At 46.3% G+C, this 18,377-nt stretch overlaps 1 protein-coding gene across 4 annotated transcripts in view; it reads right to left on the bottom strand.

The window, feature by feature from the left end:
- MALRD1 (MAM and LDL receptor class A domain containing 1) overlaps positions 1-18,377 on the bottom strand; it is a 407,541-nt gene that overhangs the window by 226,296 nt on the left and 162,868 nt on the right. For all 4 annotated transcript variants that reach the window (XM_068235591.1, XM_068235589.1, XM_068235590.1 and 1 more), the window contains one exon: positions 6,448-6,558. In XM_068235591.1, the coding sequence (XP_068091692.1) occupies positions 6,448-6,558 (111 nt within the window). The remainder of the gene's footprint in view (positions 1-6,447; positions 6,559-18,377) is intronic.

Genomic DNA, 18,377 nt, shown 5'->3' with positions numbered 1-18,377 from the left:
TCGTTCAGCCACACTATATAGCATTTTGTGTACTGTTCTGTGTCTGCTGGGAATAGTGGTACACCGCTCGTTCGCCACTGTATAGCATTGTGCTCTGTGTCGCTGCTGGGAATAGTGGTACACCGCTCACCCGTCACTGTATAGCATTGTGCTCTGTGTCGCTGCTGGGAATAGTGGTACACCGCTCACCCGTCACTGTATAGCATTGTGCTCTGTGTCGCTGCTGGGAATAGTGGTACTGTATAGCATTTCTGTACTGCCACTGTACTGCTGCCAGTCAGCGTGTACTGTAAGGATAAGTGAAATGAGGAAGAAATCCGGTGAAAGAGGGAGGGGCAAGGGAAGAGGTGTTTCCCCTGACGGTTCACGTACAGGCCACAGGGGAGCACCCAAGAAAACCCACTCAATACCGCCCATGTTGTCCAGGACAACAACCCTCACAAATCCAAAAGAACAGGACCAGATAATTACTTGGATGACCTCTCAAGCGTCCAGCAGTGGGTTAAGCAGCACCAGCACATCACGCACGAGGTCCGAGTCCTCAGCCAGTTACAAGGAGCCAGTGGGCACAAAGCTGACACAACCGGCAGCGACACCACGCACACAACTGCCAGATAACCAGTCCGATGAATTACCTCAGGACACAATGGGGTATTCGCAGGAGCTATTCCCAGCCCAACAAACTTCCACCTTTCAAAGGTCAATGGAGGAACAGCCAGAAATGTTGTGCCTGGATTCACAACCGTTAACTGTGGGAAATGCACCGCGCACTGAAATACAAGGCGAGTCCGAAGAGGACTCGGAAACCCAAATCCCAGAGCAATTTGGGCAGGAGGGGTTGCAATTGCAGGAGGTCGGCCGACAAGATCTGGAAGACGACGTTGGAGTGTGCTGCGCAGAGGTTGTTGTGGGGAGCTCTACTCCACGGCGGTGGCCCACAATGACATATGACGAGTTTGAGGAGATGGAAGAGGAGGGTATGGACAATGTGGACAGAGACCCAGATTTTGTTTGTGAACGAGAACATCGCCGTCGTAGCAGCAGCACAGATGAGTCTGTTGAAGAACACACTGCTGCACGAGTTCGCCTTGTGCCACAAGGTAGGCGGCGCGCAATTTCAGGCACCACAAGCGTGGAAGTTCAAGTGAGAGGCAAAAGAGGAGCAAACAGAAATCGCCAGCAAGGAGGCAGGTGCTCCAAAGTCTGGGCTTTCTTTGAAGACTGCACTGAGGATGTTACCATGGCGATTTGCAAGGTGTGCAAGACCCGCCTGAGCAGGGGGAAAAATATTAACAACCTCTCCACCACCAGCATGAGCCGTCACATGCTATCCAAACATCCCACTCTTTGGGCAAACGCGTCAGGACAGGGTACCAGAAACAACACTGCCTCCCTTGGGTTCACCAGACTCACCACCAGACCCGCCTCAGCAGCAGCAGTAGCCCAGCCATTGCGTGGTTCACAACATTCACAAACATCAGACGACGCTGACACTGTCACTTTCCGGAGTAGTGCTCTTGAGGTCTCCCAGTGTTCATCAAACACAACAACCAACAGCCCTTCCGTGTGCAGCGCTACGGTTCAGTTGTCTGTGTCGGAGATGTTTGAGCGCAAGAGGAAATTGCCAGCAAATGACCCCCGGGCCGTGGCAGTAACAGCCAGCATAGCCAAGCTTCTGGCCTGCGAAATGCTGCCATATCGATTGGTGGAGACAAACAGCTTCAAGGGCATGATGTCAGTGGCCATCCCACGTTACGTGGTTCCCAGCCGCTACCACTTTGCACGCTCTGCAGTGCCTGAGTTGCATGAGCACGTGGTCAGCAAAATAACCCGAAGCTTGAAGAATGCCGTTGCCTGCAAGGTTCACCTCACCACTGACACCTGGACGAGTGCGTTCGGCCAGGGTCGATACATCTCCCTTACCGCGCACTGGGTGAACCTTGTGGAGCCTGGCAGCGATTCCTCACCTGCTACGGCACGGGTGTTGCCCACGCCACAAACAGCTGCACTGCCGTCCCTCCCACTGGATAACAGCAGCACCTACCTCTCTGACTCCTTCTCCTCCAACGCATCTCAAAGCTGTACCTCATCCGGAAACGCTAACCCAGCAGCAGTAGGATCGTGGAAGCAGTGCAGCACAGCTGTTGGCATGCGTCAGCAAGCGTTGCTGAAGCTAATCTGCCTTGGGGATAAGCAGCACACAGGGGAGGAAATTTGGAGGGGAATAAAGGAACAGACGGATTTGTGGCTGGCACCGCTGGACCTGAAACCGGGCATGGTTGTGTGTGATAATGGGAGTAATCTCATTCGCGCTTTAAGGTTGGCTAAGCTGACACACATCCCTTGCCTGGCGCACGTGATGAACCTAGTAGTTCAGCGGTTCCTGAGGACATACCCAGGCGTGCCCGATCTGCTGTTGAAGGTGCGTCGAGTGTCCAAACATTGTAGAAATTCCAGTACTGCTTCGGGGGCACTCGCCAAGATGCAGGAGCGCTTCAATCTCCCCCACCATCGCTTGCTGTGTGATGTCCCTACGCGCTGGAATTCTACGCTGCACATGCTAGCCCGCTTTTGCGAGCAGAAGAGTGCAGTGGTCCAGTACATGACGGCGCAGTACCGAGGCGCATCCGGCCAGCTGCCAAGCTTCTGTGGATCCGATTGGGCCAACATGTTGGACCTCTGCCAAGTCCTCCAAAATTTTGAGCAATCCACGTTGCTTGTGAGCAGTGACAACTCTTCAGTCAGCATTACCATACCACTGCTGTGTTTACTGAAGAGGTCGATGTTAAAAATCAAGGAAACAGCTGTCATGATGCAACTGGGGGAATCTGAAGGAGAAAACGATCAGCGTGATGGTACCAACATCAGGCCATCCGCCTCAGGGAACGCTGGCCCCAGCAGCTATGACGAAGAAGAGGAGGAGGAACAGCTGGAGTTGGAGCAGGAATTTCATGCCACCACTGACGAGGGCCAGAGCGGTGCACGTTGGACTTCCACAATTCAACGCGAATGGTCAGCAGAAGCAGACCAGGAGGAAGGTGACGACTATGATGCATCACAACAACTATCACAACGCTCACAAGAGGATGATGAGGATTCTGGTAGGACTCTGGCACACATGGCTCAATTCATGCTAGACTGCATTGAACGTGACCCACGCATTGTGCGCATTCTGGACAACACCAATTACTGGGTTTATACCCTTCTGGATCCACGGTACAAACACAATGTTCCAAAACTGCTTGAAGAAAGAGTCAGACAGGTCAAAATGGAAGAATACCAGCAGGCCCTTGTGGAGACTTTAGAGAGGAGATTGACATCCTCCCCCTCCTCTAGCCAGTTGTACGCAGACAGACTGACTTCCGCAAACCCAGGACGACCAGGAGGGCAGCAAACAACGCAAGCCGCAGCTAGTACCCAAAAGGGAATGGTATCGGCAGTGTCCTTGGAGTGGGAAAATTTTCTGACACCCATGCAGCCGCAGCCCACTGAACAGCAAGCGTGCAGATCCACCTCCAACACCGATCGCCTGGAGAAGATGGTCAAGGACTACATGTCAGATGGCGTAGCTGTGTCGAACCATCCATCTGCACCCTTCAACTATTGGGTATCGAAGCTAGACACCTGGCACGAACTGGCAATGTACGCAATAGAGGTGCTGGCTTGCCCGGCAGCCAGCGTTATGTCGGAACGCTGTTTCAGTGCTGCCGGAGGCATCGTCACAGATCGGCGTATCCGCCTCTCTACAGAAAATGCAGACCGTCTGACTCAAATTAAAATGAATCAATCCTGGATTGGAAATGACTACGCAACACTCCAGGACCCCAACCAAGTAACATGACCAATGAACATCTGGGATGGTGTTGCGTTTCCGGGCCCTGTTTATTGAACCTCTCATCTGTATTACATTTATGACTGCATGGCGGCAAAAAGCATTGCTGCTATATCCGCACGCTTTTTGTCCACATGCAAGGCCTGGGTTGTTGTGTCTCACAAAGCGTGGCCTTCTCCTCCTGCGCCTGCTCCTGTTCCATCACGTCTGCTGCTGCTGGGTTAGCGTTGCCGCGTGGTCCCTGTTTATTGAACCACTTATCTTTATTACATTTATGACTGCATGGCGGTACAAAGCATGCTATCCGCACGCTTCTTGCCCTCATGCAAGGCCTGGGTTGTTGTGTCTCACAAAGCGTGGCCTTCTCCTCCTGCGCCTGCTCCTGTTCCATCACGTCTGCTGCTGCTGGGTTAGCGTTGCCGCGTGGTCCCTGTTTATTGAACCACTTATCTTTATTACATTTATGACTGCATGGCGGTACAAAGCATGCTATCCGCACGCTTCTTGCCCTCATGCAAGGCCTGGGTTGTTGTGTCTCACAAAGCGTGGCCTTCTCCTCCTGCGCCTCCTCCTGTTCCATCACGTCTGCTGCTGCTGGGTTAGCGTTGCCGCGTGGTCCCTGTTTATTGAACCACTTATCTTTATTACATTTATGACTGCATGGCGGTACAAAGCATGCTATCCGCACGCTTCTTGCCCTCATGCAAGGCCTGGGTTGTTGTGTCTCACAAAGCGTGGCCTTCTCCTCCTGCGCCTGCTCCTGTTCCATCACGTCTGCTGCTGCTGGGTTAGCGTTGCCGCGTGGTCCCTGTTTATTGAACCACTTATCTTTATTACATTTATGACTGCATGGCGGTACAAAGCATGCTATCCGCACGCTTCTTGCCCTCATGCAAGGCCTGGGTTGTTGTGTCTCACAAAGCGTGGCCTTCTCCTCCTGCGCCTCCTCCTGTTCCATCACGTCTGCTGCTGCTGGGTTAGCGTTGCCGCGTGGTCCCTGTTTATTGAACCACTTATCTTTATTACATTTATGACTGCATGGCGGTACAAAGCATGCTATCCGCACGCTTCTTGCCCTCATGCAAGGCCTGGGTTGTTGTGTCTCACAAAGCGTGGCCTTCTCCTCCTGCGCCTGCTCCTGTTCCATCACGTCTGCTGCTGCTGGGTTAGCGTTGCCGCGTGGTCCCTGTTTATTGAACCACTTATCTTTATTACATTTATGACTGCATGGCGGTACAAAGCCTGCTATCCGCACGCTTCTTGCCCTCATGCAAGGCCGGGGTTGTTGTGTCTCACAAAGCGTGGCCTTCTTCTCCTCCTGCGCCACCCTCCTCCTGTTCCATCACGTGTGCTGCTGCTGGGTTAGCGTTACCGGTCCCTTTTCCTGGAACCTCTTATATGTATTACATTTATGACTGCATGCCGACAAAAAACATGTTACCTGTGCAAAGAAAACAGACATTTCCCGCATTTAAAAGACAGTTTTCCCTTTGAAACTTTAAAATCGATTTTCTCAAAAACTATAAGCTCTTTTTGCTAATTTTTTTTTCCTCTTGTACCCACTCCCAAGGTGCACATACCCTGTAAATTTGGGGTATGTAGCATGCAAGGAGGCTTTACAAACCACAAAAGTTCGGGTCCCCATTGACTTCCATTATGTTCGGAGTTCGGGTCGAACACCCGAACATCGCGGCCATGTTCGGCCTGTTCGGCCCGAACCCGAACATCTAGATGTTCGCCCAACACTACCGGATATACATACCAAATTTGATGAAATATATGAAGACTTTGAAAATATCAACAAAGACTTCCATGCAAAATTAACTTCTGGTGACTTATTTGAAAAAAATGTAGAAGATTCACAAAAAAATTGAGAATACGATTTGGACAGATGCGCTCCGCTCATCCCTGTTCTTTGGTGAACATTAGTAACGAGATAGCGACGAGAGAAGATTAATTCCTCCCCACTTGCATTGCTGCCCACCCAGAGGTGTAGCTAGGGTTTTCAGCTTCCGGGGACAAAGAGAGTCCCCCCCCCCCCCACCTAGACAAAATGGGTGTGGCCACGCATCAGACTGTGGTCGTAGTCATGGGTGGAGTCAAATATTATCAAAATAGCCATATGTGCCCCATTACCCTTTCAGAAAGCCAGATGTGCCCCCCTTTAAATAACCTTTTTCTGCTGCTAACACTTCTGCGCTCCTCTGCAGAGGGAGGGAGAGAAGCAGGGGCACTTCGGGCAGCCAGCAAGCCAACTTTCATGCAAGTGGGGGTGCAACGGCCGTGCTGAGCCCCCTTACAGTGCTGCGCCCGGGGACACATGTCTCCTCTTGCCCCCCGTAGCTACGCCTCTGAGCACACCCTCTCCTCTCCCAGAAATGACTAGAAGTTTCTCTGATGCGGTTTTATAATTATGACACACTATGAGCCACTAGGTTTGCACATGCAGATCAGATGGACAGGAACCAAGTTTATGAGCTGACTGTAACTCTTTTGTCTGTGCACTGCTAGGCTTCACATAACTGTATGTATACTTTACATTACATGCACAAATACTGCCTGCTCAGAGAATGTAGTTATTGCCCAGAATATACTTTAAATTAGAAAAGACAAACCTGAAAATGATTCAGAGTTCCCAAGTAAACTTCTGCTCTCTTCCATAATGCTCCTTGTTTGCCACTCTGAGTCCAAAGTTCATAAGTCATGTTGCCGAAATGAATGAGCACCTGTAAATTGTAATGAAAGAAAATCAATAATCAGCAGAGACAACCCACCAAATATCACTGATAACTAATGCTTGTACACATGTACACGGCATGTCGCCAGGCAACATGTAACAATGTACAATGGCCTCAATTCTAGTGGCTATGTGTGGTAAATATTTTTTCTGTTGGTAAAATCTGTATTCCACTCTCCGCACCCCCCCCCCCCAAATTCTGGTCTTTGGGGGGGGGGGGGGGGCGGTTGTTTGATTATGTAGCATTCTATGAAAAGTATATTTTTAGACATTCCCTATAACAAAAGAAAAAAAAAGGATCCAGTGAATATTTGGAGTTTTTTTCTACTATTGTTTCTACTACACCGTCTAAATAGGAATTCTGTTCTGTTCCTATGCAATGCAGGCGTGATGAGTGATGCACCATGGGGGGAAGAGGGGGGGAGACCAATGCTCTCAGCGCAGATCACCAGCCCAGCAGCAGAGATAGGTTGAGGGTAGTGGCGAATCTAAGGAGCTGTGGGCCCCGATGCAAGTTTTACATTGGGGCCCCCAAGCACTCTATGCAGAATAATTGATACGGTGCACCAAAACCTGCCAAGGACAGCCACAGTGTCAGAGGTGCAAGGAGGGGATGGGGAACAGTTTGTTAATGATCACTACTATTCAAAGTATCTATTAAAGTGATTATTAACAACACAGGGTCAATAGAGAGTTAATATTGTGTTTGAGGGGTGGGACCCCCAGGGCCCCTCTGGCCCAAGGGCCCCGATGCGGTCGCTACTCGCTACCTCTGCAACCCCTATTGCTACGCCCCTGGTTGAGGGATATTATAATATACACATGCTCAATTCTCGTTTCTCATTTTGTGTGTACGGAACATAACTCCAACCACAGATAGGAGACTGAGAAAATAACATTTTTTGTGAAAACCGTGAAAAATAGTTATTTTTTACAGTTTACAGTGAAAATATGCGAACGGCATGAGGTTGGGTTCACATATAACATAGCGTGAAAAAGGTGCGTTTTATGAAGGTGCGTGTATGATTTTTTTTATGTGTTTTTACTGCATTTTTTGGTGTTAGCATTTTTTTTTTTACGCAGATACGTTTTTCAAGCGTTTTGCGTGCATTTTAATGCCTTTGGGGTTCGCATATGTAAAACGCATATGCGTTCTGTATGCATTAATATATTTAAATGTATGCAAATCACTAGGAAGACAACAGGAAGCAGAAACACATCAGAGATCTTTATTTTAAAAAAAAAACGCATGAAAAACGCTTTAAAACGCTATGCATATGCGTCACAATAGACTTTCATTATGTGCGTTTTGGCACCCATCCTGCATAATATGCAACAAGCCAGCGTTTGTGAAAAGCGTACTGTAAATCGCAGTACAACGCATCTTGCCCCATTGACTAACATTGCTGCAAAAACCGCAGCGCTTTACGCAACGCTATCGTTTCTGCTATGTGTGCACCTAGCCTGAAAATCATTTTATTTTGGCTCAAAAATGTGTGAAAAATACAAAAAAATCACAAACGTATTACAAAAACTTTTTTCCATGGTATTTTCACTTGAACGTCAAGTTTTACACGATTTTTGTAAAAATGAATGCAAAAAGAATATCGGCATTTTTGCTCATCACTGCTTATAACAACTGTACTGCAAGGTGGCTGCTAATGTGTTACAAACTAAGTATTTCAAAAACAAAATACAACATGGCCGCGTCTAAAAACGAGCAGAACCTAGGAATACAGACGCTTATTACAGCCATGATTACACCCTTATCTGTAATTGCTTCAATTCTGATAAGCCCCAAGGCATGCCTGTAGTTATACCGTAGCCTTGCTATTCTTTCGGCCAACTATTGTGATATCACAATTGACCAGCCATATTTCAGCGCGTGGCTGGGAGGGGAATCAATTCTCCCTATAACAGTTTATCAATAAAAGAGCATTTTATCTCTTTACTGCATTTTTCCTCATTCCCAATCATAAAAAAAAAAAAAAGCAAATTATACGCCTGAAAAACCGCACACAATCTATATCCAATTACTCTGTTCTGCAAAAAGGGTTTATTCAGAATTAGGATATTTGACAAATGGTTTCTAGAAAAAATAGTTTTCTCTAACACAGTTCCATTAGTCCTCTATTCATGGCACCGATAAAAAAATTAAAATATATATATATATATATATCTATATATATAAAATCGGATGTATGTGTGTGTGTGTGTGTGTGTGTGTGTGTGTGTGTGTGTGTGTGTGTGTGTGTGTGTGTGTGTGTGTGTGTGTGTGTGTGTGTGTGTGTGTGTGTGTGTGTGTGTGTGTGTGTGTGTGTGTGTGTGTGTGTGTGTGTGTGTGTGTGTGTGTGTGTGTGTGTGTGTGTGTGTGTGTGTGTGTGTGTGTGTGTGTGTGTGTGTGTGTGTGTGTGTGTGTGTGTATGTGCCGCGATCACTCGAAAACCCCTTGACCGATTTGAACGAAACTTGGTATGCAGATCCCTTACTACCTGGGATGATAGGTTCTGGGGGTCTCGCGGCCCCCCTGCCCACCTGGGCGGAGCTACAAACAGCAAATCAGATTCCACCCATTCAAGTCAATGGAAAAAATGTAAAAGGCTGCCATTCTCACAGTAATCAAGCCAGAGTCCCCACACTTGGCACAGTTGGTCACTTGGTGACCGAGGTTACAAATCCAGGAAAAGCGGGTGGAGCATAAAACAGCCAATCAAAATTCAGCCATTCCTTTTAAATGGGAAAAAATGCAGCCATTCTTACACTGTTAATCGCAGGGTTCTCAAACTTGCCACACTTCGCCACTGGGTGAATAAGATTAAGATTTTGGAAAGTGGGTGGAGCCTACAACAGCCAATCAAAATTCACCTATTGCGTTTAAAGGGGAATATTTAAACTGCTGCCATTCTTACACTGTTTATGGCAGAGGCTTCAGACTTGCTGCAGTCAGTCATTAGGTGACTGGGGTCCAAATTCACTAAAGGGGCGGGGCCACAAACAGCCAATCAGATTTCTTTGCTGGATAAACTGCTTCCATTCACACAATTTTGATGCCAGGAACCTGAAAGCTCACAAAATTGGTCATTGAGTGACTGTGTGACAAGGTTACACAAAGTGGGTGGAGCCAAAAACACATTTTACTGGGAAAATATAAACTGCAGCCATTCTTACACTGTTAATGGCAGGGTTGTCAAACTTTGCACAGTTGGTCATTGAGTGAATGTGATTAAGATTTTGGGAAGTGGGTAGAGCCTACAACAGCCAATCAAAATTCAACTTTTGATTGTCAAAGGGAATATTTAAACTGCAACCATTCTTATACTGTTAATAGCAGATGCCTCAAACCTGGTACAGCTGGGCACTGGGTGACTGGGGTTCAAATTCAGAAAGGGGCGGAGCCACAAACAGCCAATCAGATATACAAAGTATTGATACCAAGGATCCCAAAGCTGATAAACTTGGTAATTGAGTGACTATATGTCAAGGTTACAAAAAGTGGGCGGTGCCAGAAACTTAATTTTTTACATGGCAGGGTTCCCAAACTTGATACAATTGGCCACTGGGTGCCTGGGATTATTATTCAGAAATGTGGGTGGAGCCTACAACAGCCAATCAAAATTCAGCTATTGATTTTCATGGGGAATATTTACATTGCTACCATTCTTACACTGTTAATGGCAGAGGCCTCAAACCTGATACAGTCAGTAATTGGGTGACTGGGGACCAAATTCACTAAAGGCGGTGGAGCCACAAACAGCCAATCAGATTTGTTAGATTGATTTCAGCCATTCTGTTATTGGCAGGGTTCTCAAACTTGACACAGTTGGCCACTGGGTGACTAGGATTAATATTTAGGAAAGTGGGTGGAGTGTACAGCAGCCAATCAAAATTCATCTTTTGATTTTCAAGGGGAATATTTACATTGCTGCCATTCTTGCACTGTTAATGGCACAGATTATTATACAGAAAAGTGGGTGGAGCCTAAAAAAAACAATCAAAATTCACCTGTTGATTTTCAAAGGGAATATTAAAATTGCTGCCATTCTTGCACTGTTAATGGCACAAGCCTCAAACCTGGTACAGTTGATCATTGGGTCACTGGGGTTCAAATTCAGAAAAGGGGATAGAGGAGGCATGGGCAAACTTGGCCCTCCAGCTGTTGAGGAACTACAAGTCCCACAATGCATTGCAGGAGTCTGACAGCCACAGTCATGACTCATAAAGGCAAATGCATTGTGGGATTTGTAGTTCCTTAACAGCTGGAGGGCCAAGTTTGCCCATGCCTGTGATAGAGCCACAAACAGCCAATCAGATGTTTCATTTCACTGGGAAAATACAAATTATTGATGCCAAGGACCCAAAGCTCACAAACATGGTCATTGAGTGACTGTGTGTCCAGTTTACAAAAAGTGGGCGGAGCCAAAAACAAATTTCAATGGGAAAATGTAAACTGCAGCCCTTCTTCACTGTTAATGGCAGGGATCTCAAACTTTGCCAAGATGGTCACTGGGTGACTGAGATTAATATTCAGGGAAGTGGGTGGAGCCTATAATAGCCAAAATAGCCAAAATAGTCAAAATTCACCTGTTGATTTTCAAAAGGAATATTTAAATTGCTGCCATTTTTACACTGGTATTAGCAGATCAGAGCAGTTTCTAGGCTAAATTTCACCCAGGGCGAGGGTGTAAAAATCGCCCCCCACCCCACCCCCATGGAGCCAGGCATAGGTGCCCGCAGTACAGGTTGAACAGGTTAGCTACGTAGGTGCCTCCAGTATAGGGTAGCCTGCATAGTTGCCCCCAGTGTAGGTTAGATAGGTAGGTGCCTGCTTTATAGGTTATCTACGTTGGTGCCTCCAGTATAGGGTAGCCCGTATAGTTGCCACCAGTGTGGGTTAGATAGGTAGGTGCCCCCAGTATAGTTTAGATAGGTAGGTGCCCGCAGTATAGGTTAGATAGGTAGGTTCCCGCAGTATAGGTTCGATAGGTAGGTTCCCCCAGTATAGGTTCAATAGGTAGGTTCCCCCAGTATAGGTTAGATAGGTAGGTCCCCCCAGTATGGGTTAGATAGGTAGGTTCCTGCAGTTTAGGATAGTTAGGTAGGTTCCCGCAGTATAGCTTGGCTAGGTAGGTTCCCGCAGTATAGGTTAGTTAGGTAGGTTCCCGCAGTATAGGTTAGTTAGGTAAGTTCCCGCAGTATAGGATAGTTAGGTAGGTTCCCACAGTATAGCTTGGCTAGGTAGGTTCTCGCAGTATAGGTTAGTTAGGTAGGTTCCCGCAGTATAGGTTAGTTAGGTAGGTTCCCGCAGTATAGGTTAGTTAGGTAGGTTCCCGCAGTATAGGATAGTTAGGTAGGTTCCTACAGTATAGCTTGGCTAGGTAGGTTCCCGCAGTATAGGTTAGTTAGGTAGGTTCCCGCAGTATAGGTTAGTTAGGTAGGTTCCCGCAGTATAGGTTAGTTAGGTAGGTTCCCGCAGTATAGGTTAGTTAGGTAGGTTCCCGCAGTATAGGTTAGTTAGGTAGGTAGGTTCCTGCAGTGTAGGATAAATAGGTAGGTTCCTGCAGTTTAGGTTAGTTAGGTAGGTTCCCACAGTTTAGGTTAGTTGGTATGGGCGGTATGAGTTGGGCGCAGGAGCGGGGGGAGCGAACATAATAGTAATAACTCACCTGCTTCCGCCGAACCCGCGCTGCTTCAATGTCCTTCCTTTCCCGGCATCTATCTCATTAGTCACAGTGCTTCCTGTGATGACATGCGGTATGTCATCACAGGGGGCGCTGTTACCAGGCGACGGACGCCGGGAGAGGAAAGATATTGAAACTGCGGGGAACGGATGAAGAAGGTGAGTTATAACTATTATGTCCGTTCCCCCGCTCCGGCGCCCCCCCTCCTGCCGCACAATAAAGCACCTCGGGCGATTGCACGTATCACACACCCATAGAAACGGGGCTGTAGCAGATGCCTCAAACCTGCTATAGTTGGTCATTGGGTGACTGGGGTTCAAATGTTGGAGAGGAGTGCAGCCACAGACAGCCAATCTGATTTGTTTAATTTCTATGGGAATATACAAATTATTGATGCCAAAGACCCCGAAGTTCACAAACTTGGTCATTGAGTGTTCGTGCATTAGGGTTAGAAAAAGTGGGCGGAGCCAAAACCGGTCAAATACATACACAGGCAGTTCCACGTCATTAGTGGGTGGAGACAAATGCAAATTTCACTGGGAAAATGTAAACTGCAGCCATACTTACACTGTTAATGGTAGGGTTCTCAAACTTTGCACAGTTGGTCACTGGGTGACTGGGTTAAATATTCAGAAAAGTGGGTGGAGCCTACAAAAGTGAATCAAACTTCACCTATTGCTTCTCAAGGGGAATATTTAATTGCTGCCATTCTTGCACTGTTAATGGCACAGGCCTCAAACCTGCTACAGTTGGTCATTGGGTGACTGGGGTTCAAATTCAGAAAAGGGGTGGAGCCACAAACAGCCAATCAGATTTTTTTCATTTCAATGCAAATTATTGTTTCCAAAGACCGCAAAGCTCACAAACTTGGTCATTGAGTAATTGTGTGTTAGGGTTAGAAAAAGTGGGCGGAGCCAACACTAGCCAAATACATACCCGGGCAACGCCGGGCAATCAGCTAGTATATATATATATATATATATATAGATACTGGTGTGTGTGTGTGTGTGTGTGTGCATGCGTGCGTGCGTGCGTATATATATATATATATATATATATATATATATATATATATATATATATATATATATATATATATATATATATATATATATATTCTTTTAAAAATTATTTTACAGTAATTGCAGATCATGAAATTACTATTATTAATTGTATTTATAAAGCACCAACATTTTACGCAATGCTGGACAATGAATAGGGATAAATACAATGTAACCAAGGGTGACAGACACAGAGGTAGCAAACGGTTATAAAACATAGCACAAGAAGCTTATGCATGCAAACAAGGTATAAGATGCATGATCATGTGATTTTACAGAGACCCAGCAAATCAAGTCTGAGTTAGTCCATGGGAAGGGTGTCATAGCTGGGGTTGCAACATCAAGAAGGACACACTGGGGGGCGGTTGAGAGACCCTGCCAAAGACTTACAATCTAAACGGTGGGGGAGGGAAACATAAGGTAGGGATGTGGGAAAGGTGCTCAGTTGAGAGAGTTCAAGTGTGGTAAATGTAGGGCAGGCCATTTTAAAGAAATGTGTTTTGAGGGCTTGCTTGAAGGTGTTGAAGGAAGAGGAGGCTCTGCTAAGGGGGAGGGGGGAGTTCCATAGGTGGGGGCCGCTCTTGAGGAGTCCTATAAGTGTGCATGGGAGTGAGAAATACGTGATGTGGTCAACTGGAGATCACTGGAAGACCAGAGGGGGCGGGCAGGTATATGTCTGTGGACAAGCTCAGATATGTAGGTTGGGCAGGTCTTGTGCACAGATTTGTAGGCCAGGCACAGAATCTTAAAGGATACCTGAAGTGACATGTTAGATGATGAGATAGACATGTATATGTACAGTGCCTAGCACACAAATAACTATGCTGTGTTCCTTTTTTTCTTTCTCTGCCTGAAAGAGTTAAATATTAGGTATGTTAGTGGCCGACTCAGTCCTGACACAGACAGGAAGTGACTACAGTGTGACCCTCACTGATAAGAAATTCCAACTATAAAACACTTCCCTAGCAGAAAATGGCTTATGAGAGCAAAAAAAGAGATAAAAAGGGGAATTTCTTATCAGTGAGGGTCACACTGTAATCACTTCCTGTCTGAGTCAGGACTGAGTCAGCCACTTACATACCTGATATTTAACTCTTTCAGGCAGAGAAAGAAAAACGGAACACAGCATAGTTATTTGTGTGCTAGGCATTGTACATACCCATGTCTATCTCATCATCTCGCATGTCACTTCGGGTATCCTTTAAAACTGATCCTGAAACAGATAGGGGGCCTGTGTAGAGCTTTGCAGAGGGGAGAAGTGGAAGCAGAGCGGTGGGAAGAATGGATGCAGAGAGTCGTCATCATTCATGTTTATGTTCGGAGATTTGCACTCCGTGGAGAGATTTTTGGTTTCTTTTGAAAACAAGGTGTACCGTTATTATTAATGATTTTTTTCTTTTATCATAAACGAAGTGAAATTACGGAAGATTTTGGTGCAGCGTTTTGTAATGAGAATTGCCTGTGATAGATCGGCCCTGTAAAACAATTGAGCTGTGCAGGTTTGATGATATATTGGTGGGATATATCTTCTGAATACTGTGTTTTCCTTTTGATGTATGGCCCAGAGGAGCCAGACAAAAAGAAATCATATTACAGCAGAGAACAGCAGGATTGTTCATTGCCACATATTAGAGCTGTGCACGGAATGCGATTTGGAAACCTGGGTTCCAAAAGTAAACCTGTCTTATAACAAGCATTTGTATTCAGATGAAACTGCTCTGATACTGAAACTGTAACTGGATGGGATGATTATTTATCTTGCTAGCCAAGGAAAAGCTAAACTTTGTTGAAAGATGAATGCGGTATAACGTGTGTGATACTAAAGAAGAACTGTACGGAAAGTAACATATATACTGTATATATATATACCGGTATATATATGTATATGTATATATAGCGACTTAGGCGACTTGTCTTCTCAGTGACAATGCCTCCAGCTGCGCTGAAGGTCCTTTCTGACAGGACGCTTGAGGCAGCCAGGGCAAGACAGAAGTTGGATGGCAAATTGTGACAGCTCTGGCCACAGGTCAAGCCTGCGCACCCAGTAGTCCAAGGATTAATCGCTGCTCACAGTGTCTGCATCCACACTTAAGACCAGGTAGTCGGCTACCTGCCGGTCCAGGCGTTGGTGGAGGGTGGATCCAGAAGTGCTAAGGCGAGGCATTGGAATAAAGAATGTCCACATGTCCGACATCACCATGAGATCGCTGGAGCGTCCTGTCCTTGCCTGCGTGGACATGGGAGGAGGATTACTGGCAGTGGTACCTTTATTGCGCTGTGCTGTGAAATCAAACTTAAACGCATTGTAAAGCATAGTTGCCAGCTTGTTCTGCAAGTTCTGCATCCTTTCTGCCTTCTGGTGATTTGGAAACATCTCCGCCACTTTGTGCCTATACTGAGGGTCTAGTAGCGTGGCCACCCAGTACAGCTCATTCCCCTTGAGTTTAGTTATATGGGGGTCCCTCAACAGGCTGGACAGCATGAAAGATGCCATCTGCACAAAGTTGGATGCAGACGTACTATCCATCTCCTCTTGCTCTTCCTCAGTGATGTCAGCTAAGTTCTCCTCCTCCCCCCAGCCACGAACAATTCCACGGGAAAGTTGAGCAGCACGAGCCCCCTGCGAAGCCTGCTTCGGTTGTTCTTCCGCCTCATCCTCCACCTCCAAAACAACACCTTCCTCATCATCTGAATCCTCTTCCCCACACAACTCTTCTTCCTCCTCCTCCTCCTCCCCCCTCTGTGCTGCCGCAGGTGTTGAGGAATCATTTGCTTCTGCTGAGAACTGATCCCAAAACGCTTCCTCCTGTTCCTGGTCACACTCTTCCACAGCTTGATCCAACACTCTACGCACGGCACGCTCCAGGAAGAAGGCATACTGGATCAAGCCGCTGATGGCGCCTTCACTGCGACTCACCATGTTTGTCACCTCCTCAAATGGCTGCATGAGCCTGCAGGCATTTCTCATAAGTGTCCAGTACTTCGGCCAGAACATCCCCATCTCCCCAGACTGTGTCCTTTGACTATAGTTGTACAGATACTGTTTGACGGTTTTCTCCTGTTGTAAATTTTTTCTTTATTGGAAAATATATACAAATATACAATACAATAAAATAATAATGATATCCGTGATCTAAAGATCACAAAAACAAAACCTACATAATCAGTATATACGTTATATAGCTATACATAAGTATTGCTAATAATACTACTTACATAAGAAACCATATCTCATAAGCTTGTCATCAGAAAAAGAGACTTGCTCTCTAATCATTACTAATTCAAAAATTATATCTCTCTGAGCAGAAGAATACACATTCAAACAACATTCAAAACCAGACAGGACAACAGAAACCATAAAACTATCACCCTACACCCAACAAGTGACTATCACCAAACAAAACAAAAAAACTACTCATTTTGCCATCTATACAGGAGGGGTAACTACAAAAGACCAAAATTATCAAAATCAGCACAGGACAAACGAGGACACCCATAAGTTAGCTGGAGGGATAACTCCTCTAACTATGTCTGCGGCCAATCATCAAAAAAATAAGATATATTAAAAAAAATCAAAATCTGAAAAGGGTGATAAGAGACAGGAAGCTCACCCAAAAGAGACGCAGATAGGCTAAGGAGGCCTGATGTTCTGCCATGCAAGAACCCAAGCACCTCTGCCCATTCTACGCCTCTCCAAGTCCCGGATCCTAGACACCTCACCCAGAATGTTACCTACCACCACCTGGACAGGAAGGGTTTTATGCTTGAGCAATACCTGACACCGTGCCAACCAAGTGTGCTGCCTAACAACTAAACTGACTAAGTATAAGGTGCATAAATCAAAACCCTGGTAGTTTCTGAATGCTCCATACGCCCACTCTGCGTAACTGAGACGCTCCAGAAAGGGAATACCCAGACTCCCACCCACCTGTTTATACACTTCAACATTAAAAGGACAATGAAGTAGAAAGTGGTCCATGGATTCCTCAACACCACCACACTCCTCACGAGGACATCCACGTGCCTCCACCTTCAAACACTTAACATTACCCTTAACGTAGAGCTTGCCATGAAAGGAGAGCCAATCAATATCCCACAATTTGTTTGGAATCCGAGATGAATTAAGAAGCCGCAAACCCTCCTCCAATTTCACGCTTGGGCAATCTCTTAAGTACAGTGGATCATGAAAGTATGAGTCTACCACCCGATTCGTAAGGACACGCCTCTCGACCGATTTGATATCGTCCACAGTCAATCCCCACTGCCTTCATTTTTTCAAACACATAACAACATAGGCCGGAAGGTAGTCACGACGTGACATCAGTCTCTTCACTGAACCACCACTTTCCCAACTCTCGAGGGAAGTCCCAAACCAGGTCCGGAAGATGCCTACCCAGCCTGCCAGGTTCTCTGTAAGCATATTACCAAGATTGTACTTAATAAAAAGCAGAGTAAAGAAAACGATTGGGTTAACCATGTCTACGCCACCCTCCCGCCTGGCTCTGTAGGTAATGCTCCTACGCATAATGTTTAATCTATTTCCCCAGAGCATCTGGAAAAACAGATCACAGATCCTTGCATACAGAGACTGAGGCAAAATTGCAACATAGCTCACATATAAAAGAATTGGAACCAGATGGCTCTTGATCAGGTCCACCCTTTCCCTGAATGTCAGTTTCCAACCTTTCCAGTGTGCCACTTTGTTGCTCACATCATCCAGCCTACAAACCCAGTTTTGATGGCCATAATCGCCAGGTCCAAATTCAATGCCAAGAATCTTAATTTTTGACTGAGGCACGGGGAAGGAGCCAGGAAGTGCAAAGTTCTCTCCATCATTCCCCATCCAGAAAATTTCACACTTGTCTGGATTGACTTGGGAGCCTGATGCTTCTGAGTACTCGGCAATATCCGAGACTACCACCTCTGCTTCCTCTGCCCCGGAGATCACCACAGTCACATCATCAGCATAGGCCACAACCCTGAAGGGTGAGACATCAGGAATGCCCACAGGAACTCCACTGAGCGCACCGCTCTGCAACCTTCTCACAAAAGGGTCGATCGCAAATACG

This window comes from Hyperolius riggenbachi, chromosome 5, assembly GCF_040937935.1.
Source record: "Hyperolius riggenbachi isolate aHypRig1 chromosome 5, aHypRig1.pri, whole genome shotgun sequence".
NCBI classification, from domain to species: domain Eukaryota; kingdom Metazoa; phylum Chordata; class Amphibia; order Anura; family Hyperoliidae; genus Hyperolius; species Hyperolius riggenbachi.
This window is presented reverse-complemented; position numbering and strand designations above follow the sequence as displayed.